The sequence below is a fragment of the Phaethon lepturus genome, unplaced genomic scaffold (genome assembly GCF_000687285.1).
Source record: "Phaethon lepturus isolate BGI_N335 unplaced genomic scaffold, ASM68728v1 scaffold55910, whole genome shotgun sequence".
NCBI classification, from domain to species: Eukaryota; Metazoa; Chordata; class Aves; order Phaethontiformes; family Phaethontidae; genus Phaethon; species Phaethon lepturus.
Window position 1 is genome coordinate 13,263 of NW_010513755.1, and position 7,305 is coordinate 20,567.

The 7,305-nt window shown below is 41.8% G+C and overlaps 1 protein-coding gene across 1 annotated transcript in view; it reads right to left on the reverse strand.

The window, feature by feature from the left end:
• Window positions 1-392: 392 nt before the first annotated feature.
• LOC104623635 (cytoplasmic dynein 1 intermediate chain 1-like) overlaps window positions 393-7,305 on the reverse strand; it is a gene marked incomplete at its 3' end in the record, with an annotated part of 42,887 nt that continues 35,974 nt past the window's right edge. The window contains exons 8-10 of the mRNA XM_010290785.1: window positions 6,166-6,279; window positions 3,243-3,376; window positions 393-537 (exon numbers count right to left, since the gene is read on the reverse strand). Of these exons, the coding sequence (XP_010289087.1) occupies window positions 393-537; window positions 3,243-3,376; window positions 6,166-6,279 (393 nt within the window). The remainder of the gene's footprint in view (window positions 538-3,242; window positions 3,377-6,165; window positions 6,280-7,305) is intronic.

Below are 7,305 nucleotides of genomic sequence, written 5' to 3' on the forward strand. Positions count from 1 at the left end.
GAAAGTGTTCCTGCTGCTGCACCACCATGGTGCATAGTATTAGCCTTGCGATTTAGCCGGCACAGGGAGTGCTAGATGGATTGTTTGATGACTTGCAGTACCAGACATCCTAATCTCCTTGCCTAGTAAAATTGCTCAGCAGTAGAGTTAATATTGAAGTGCAGGCCAGCTGAAGCTACCTTTAAGCTGCAGGGTGTGCTCCAGAGCAAATATGTTTGACACAGTTACACTAGGTATATATTTTACTTATAATTTTATGACTATGCCTATTCTAAGCACAGCCTTTCAATTAATTGACTCTTAGGACTTGATAGAGACAATAGTGAAATATTTCTGACAACAGCATTTTCACAAATTGCATTACCCATCCCACCCCAGCTCAGATTTCTCACCTTTGTGGTCCACAACTTGACCGTCCAGTCAAATGATGATGTGACAAAGAGATGGGAAAAGTCAATTGGACCCACTGCCATGTGGCAATTGATTCCTGTGACGGGTCCTTGGTGACCTTCAAAAACTTCACCAATGCCAGCTTTACTGCAGGAAGAAGGGACATTTGCATTCAGAGAGTGATTTAACATCTGTTGATTTAACATAGTTTTTCTTTACTTTTAGGTTCCTCTTTCCTTTTAAAGTTCCATTTAATCTGTAAATCTCTCCCCTTTCAGTAAGGCCTTTGCCTGCAGAGATTTACTGCTGTGGGCACAATTAATGCTCAGGATCCAGCACAGGGAGACTTTCTCTTACTTCTGAAGACTTACTTGCCTTACTTACTTTTACATACACTGTCTACTACTGTAGCTTGAAAGAAATTTTATGTATAATTATAAAATAATTCTAAATTATAATTATACTATAGCTTATGCCTCTAAGCCATTATCACAAGAAATAATAATTAAAATAAAAATGCAAATACATTAATGACTTTTCATGAGCAATTCTTTTTCTCTTAAATATCTAAAGTAACTTTCCACAGCAGTCAATCAAGTCACTAGGAAGTAAATCCTTTTTCACAAGAAGTGAAGGAACTGTTCCTGTAATCAGGCATCATACAGTCATTACTTTGAACAAGGGGAGATGTGCATTTCATCGGCCTGAGGCTAGAATAGCTATTAGGAAGGAAAAATACAATGCTGTGTAAGAGAGAATATGCGCAGTTTTCTTCTTTCTGGAAGCAAATGACGCCAGATCAGTTGTCAGTGCTGTCTCACAGTGTGTACAGAAAGGGGAATCATGAAATTGCCCTTTTAGTCATATTATAGAAAAATTGCCAGTGAAAGAAAATACATTAAAAATAGCCACAGCTCTGACGAGGTTGCCAGCCCTGTGCGAGTATGAATACAGCGTACCCAGAGAGATGAGGACCTGCTCTGAAGGAAATTGCTCCCTCGTATTGCTAGCGTGATGTCCCCTCACCTCTCCCGTTGACCATGACAGTGTGGCCTCACTTAGGCTCCTCTGCCAGACCTCGCAGCATGTGCTGGAGCAGCGGCTGAGTTCTGCAGTGCCTCTGCAATGCTGGGTATGAAGCACACCTCTTATTTTATCCCCATCTGTCTGCCATGGAGTCGGTGGGATGAGGGGAGTTGTGGAGCACAGAGAACACCTTGTGTGTCTGCTGTGCTTTGACACACCTTTCTCCAGAATAACATATGGCTCTCCACTGTGCTGGGCTGAGAGACACAGGAGCCTCTGGAAATAAAATGGCGATGACAGCAAAAAGCTCTAGGAAAGACAGGCAGGAGCAGAAAAGGCGTGCGATTGCTGATGGTCAACAGAAGGTTTGCTAAAAAGGTGGGCTAACAAGAGGATCTGACACCTTCCTCCTCTTGTAAGGAACAAACCAGGCATGTCTGAAAGATCAGAAGTGAGAACTGCCCTTGGGCATGCTTCATTTATCCTAGCAGCCTAAGACTAATTCAAACCATCAGCTGACACACAGCCTATCAGTATAACAACACAATTTTGCAATACTGTCGGTGGTCAGGCTAAAATAAAAATATTTTAAAATAAAAATTGTTTATGTAAAAAGAGTTCATTAAAAAAGTTAACAAAATATATGTAAAATGTATTTATACAACGTTAGAAATTTGTAATAGAAGCCTCACAATCTTAAACCAGTGTATCGATGTCTATTTGATCAACAGAAACACAGAATATGATAAAATATGAATTCAGAGAATATTGCAAATGATTGAAGTGTTGGGGTGAGCTTCAAGTCTATCAGTGAAAAAAGTTTCTTCTTTGCAATAGTCTTTCAAGCATCCCAGAGGATGAAACTACTACCAGATGCTACCTGAGCATGCTAGCGTCCTGCAGATTTACAGGGTGAAAAATAAGGAACTTGCAGTATTAAAGTACAGCCTGGGTTATGTGAGGAAGGGATATGACCACCATGTGTGAGAGAGCACAGGGTACCCGTCCTGGGAGTGGGTCAGCCAGATCTTGTGTACCCGTGTGGCACACTGTGGCTATGTCTGTGTTTGTTAGCAAATAAACCAGGCGGCAGCCCAGGCTGAGGGGAAACAGCGTGGCATGGGTCCTGGCTGCACAACAAAACCTTCTCACCCTCCTGGAGAGGGTGGGCATGTCCAAACTGTGCCCAGACTGCCCACCGAGAGCGGGGGCCAGCAGGACTCAATCTCTAGCCTGGCTGCACAGATGCAGCCGGCAGTGCTGCACGCCAAGACCTGGCGCTGGATGGCCGTGCACTGGGACATGCATGCATGTGTGCCCGTGGTGGCTTTTCTCTGATACATGCCTGTGGAGACCGAAGATGGTAAAAAATAAAGCAGATTACCATCTCTTATGGGTGGTTTAGGTCTGCGACAAAACCATCTCCTAGGGCCTGATTCGACCTGCCCAGACATAGACGCCTACAGCTCAGCTAGCTGCCTAGACCTCTGTCTCACCGTCTCACCTCATGGGTGACAAAGTGGCATTTCTGAGGTCCCGTTCATCTCTTCTTCATGCAGATGTCTGAAAAAGGTAAAGGAAATCAAACCCTAAGAGCAGTCGTTGCTCCCCACCAGCTATGCAGGGAGCCTGCATACAGCCCAGTATAACAGGCTGTAGCACAGATGCTCAAAGTTGGGCGACTTCTGTCCTAGCCATGTGAAGTAGAACAGTACAGACATTGTTGATCCAAGAGAAAATACATGAAACACTCTCCACACACACTTGGCTACCGCACGCCAACACAGGTACACAATGTTATTTAAGTACAAAATGCTGAACATCACCTTCCATGACGACAGGCTGTGTAGACTGTTCCCTCTTCACTGCCAACAACAAAGTTATTGACATCTCCAGTTGGGAAAGCCATTCCTGTAACGGCCACCGGTTTGGACTTATTGTACACCAGCTCCATGCTCTCCTACCAAAACAGGTCTTCATTATTATTCTGCAGTCATCCTTTTGTTTGGCTGTTTTGCTTTTTTTTTTCCGAATAAATTTCTAAATGTTACACAGAGTAGCAGGAGGGGAAGAAGAAATCATTTGACTCAGCCACAAGACTTTGGTTTCTACATAGGACATTGCTAGAAAATGCAGTGTCACAAACTAGGATGCACTGCTCCTGCCATCCCCGCCGCTGTCTGTCACACATTTGAGAGCAGCTGGAAGGCATTGGCCTTTGCTACATCATCTTAAATCAGGCAGAGAGGACAGGTGAGAACTTAAAATCTAATGGTGCAGAAACTAAAGATAATACCTTAATGGTTACACTTGCCAGCCCCAGGTTCTAATAAAACATGCAACACCCTTCTATTTACAAACATTTTTCAAATCAATTGTTCATCAGGAAACACATGTAATATCGTGTGCAGCTGAGGCATTTATCAGACTCTGCCATTCGTCTCTTAGCGGAACAAAATTTAAAAGTTGTGGTCCTGTCACCATCACCACTCTAAGCATTGCTTTTCAGGGATTTTCTGAGGTAACCATAAAATCTCCCTCTAGATTCCACCATTAAGCTACAAACCAGCAAGGACATTTTCTTTTTCCATTTGGTAGCTATATTTCAAAGTAAATCAACATGCCCAGTTTTGCTATTGCAAGTACAACCAGTATGGGCAGTTTGTGGCCATTGCAAGATGCGTACACTTTGAGCAGATTTTGCACAACTTTTTGGTTGTTCAGCCGAAATGGTGTAACCCAAGAATCCACAAAGGGGATGAGTGATTTAGCAATTTTCATTTTTGGCTATTTAAGTGGGTATGTTTTCTATGTTTAAAATGTCTAAACTGCTATTTTTCTAGGGCCAAAGCCTGTAGCGTTTTTCTCAGAAGGGCTTTTTGCTGTAGCTAAAGAAAGTGGGCGTCCCTGTGAGAGGAGAGGGCTACAAATCCATAGAGAAATACTTTTGCTTGGTTTGCAAATTTATTTGAAATACATGTGGTTCTCCTAAAAAGGCAAAACAAGACCTGGAAAATGGATTGGCAGAGCACCTGTGGACTATATATTTCTGTGAAAATCTTCTGGGGTGAGATCATCATTTAGTGTCTCTGTGGAGACACTGCCAGATACTGTGGTGGACTTTCTCCTCCCAGCGCCTACATCACAGCTGTACACGAGTGTTCTGGATCTGTGTCTTCGGAAAGTTTCAGGCTGACACACATCAGCAACACTCTACTCCTCCTAATTTAAAGCTGTGGCATGTAGCTTGACACCAAGTCCTGTGCCTTTCTTTTCTAGATCACCATGAGCTATGCACCAGACTTCAGCGTAATGTGGGGTGTGTTCTCATCCTTGTTGAAAGCCAGTTTTGAAGCAGGGAAATTCCATCCGAGTGATGAAGTACTGGAACTGAGAACTCTGCTTCAAAATGTAGTATTCCAGTAAGTGAATACATAAGAGTGGGATTTATCTTCTTGACGTTTCAGTGTGAAACTGGGGAAGGGATTCAGGTGCCTAAGCATAGATGTCTGGGCCATTTTAGATTCCTCCACTTCTATTCTAGAAGAGTATTGGTTTCTCACTGTCCCAGGACACAACTACCAGACCCATACTGTTGCCTTAGAGGAGCATGAACAACATGATCTAACTTTGAAGTTAGGGAAGTACTTTGAGTAGGGGAGTAGATGGGATGACTTCCAGAAGCCCCATCCATCCTAAGATTTGACAGTTCTGTACCCCGGGGTGGATATCTGAAATGGTATTTCACACTGGGATGGGATGAGTCGTCCTCCAGAAGTGCCCAGTCTCTCTCTACATTAACTGGGAGGGAACTCAAATTGCTAGCTTAGACGTGAGACAGACCTAGCTTTTAGATGGCTAAGGTTGGGATAGAAGAGTCCCACCTCTTGTGTCAACACTGAAAAGCAAATAATTCCATAGTAATTGCACATTAATGCATGATTAATGGACGATTTATGGAATCATTAAGAGGAGTTTCTATGCAGCACTTTGAAGCAAGACCAGATCCCATGATGCTTAGTAAAAATGATACTAAATTTTTTTTCCTAAGAAATTATGTATAAAAAATGAGCGATGCATTGGAATAGAAAATGTACTACTCCAGAAGATAACACTTAGATGCTTTCCATAGACCTTTTTCAGCATCAGATTCTTTGTTTAGTTTCCATTATTATAATCACTAGTGGTTTGGACAATTTTCCTGGGTTTCCTTTCATTTCTGATACAAATGAGAGGAGGCGGAGGAGGGGAAGACAATAGTAGCAAACATTCCAGAGGGGGAAATTAGTTCTAAAACTTTTGATTTGCATTGTTTGTTCCTTCGGCTACTGAAGACAGGCAGCAAAGTAAGCTTTCTGACTGTGTGCCTTGGAAACCCGTAGTGCTTAGAGTGTGTTCAGCAGCAATGCAATCTAGTCCATATTTGTTAAACAATGCTGTAGAGTAAGTACAATTTATACCACAGGCGACTTCTGTAATTACTGTGCTTTAAAATGGATTATTTCATTTTCACTTGAAACTGACCTATGTATTAACGTATTACAATAATTACATGATTTGTGGTAAAGGAAATGGGTTTTGGCTCTTAGCAGAGACTGCTGGAAGCAAGCTGTACTCTTTCAAGTGCATCCATTGGTTTTAGTTTGTATAGGACGTGAGGTTTTGGCTTTTAGGAGCTCTGTTCCATTAAGCAGGCATCCTGCTCTACCGAAGGTGCTTTTTTGCCTGTATAGGTGAAAACAAACCCACCTGTGGAGTTGAGAGCATGTCCAGGCTCCAGGAGCACATTTTGCCATCCGTAGAGACGGTAATGAGATTGTGCGCATTCTGTGTTCCAACTACATTCACACAATACACAGGGTGCTGAAAACACATTAACACTGGAAATCAGAGAGCTGTTCTCACATCTTGAAGAACAAATTTCTAATGTCTCATATGTTATTTTAAAGAATGATTAAGTAGTCACATAATGCCTGGAAAATACAGGACTCCGCTTTTGCCAGATAGGAATTGTTGGGTTTTTTTATTTTATTTAAAATTTAAGAGGTACGTTATAGAGGTGGAAATGTTTTCAAAGTTTCATTTTCCTCATAATAAAACAACCCAGCTGAGTAATGCTGTGAAAATACTGAATTATGTGGATGAGATTTCACCCATGGGGACATGTGTCATGCTACTGATGGCTTTTGACACTGAAAATAACTGGCAGGAAGAGGCAAATTGTCCAAATGGAAGCAAAATGAAAACTTTATTAAAGAAAACAGCTGCATAAAACTTGAACTTTTCCAGAATTTGGCTTGCATGCTAAATATTTGCAAATGTACTCATTTTTACAGTTGAAAAACACGAACTAGGCCATCAGCGTACTCCGGCATTGGCCAATATACCTTTCTGAATCCGTCATTATAAATGTGGAGTGACTAAATTTAGGGTGTTACACCTGGTTCACCATAGCATAGTCATTCTATGGAGGCTGAATTCCACTTAGTATGCAATAATGAAACTTGGCCTATTCCTTTTCCAAGGAACCTGGCAACATTTTGAGCCTAAAGCGTCATCTGATATCTGATGGTGACATATGAGGGATGGTTCAAGTTCAGCAATCTCCAGATTGAAAAATCAGACTGAACAATAAGATTTAATTTCCTTTGACCAGTGCAAGTGCTACTTCTGAATTAAGGGTAAGACATATACACAAGTCAAGCAAAGAAAAACTTTTTCTCTGCCTCTTTTGCTGATGAATAAAGAGCTGTGTCTCCAGGAAGAAAAAATACTTTTCACTACTACTTTCCTTATTTAGAGAAAATTAGGACCAACTTACAAGAGATCCCGATAGAACTTCTAAGCCATCTCCATGTAGGGTTAGAATCCTAGCATGTGCTCCTGCTG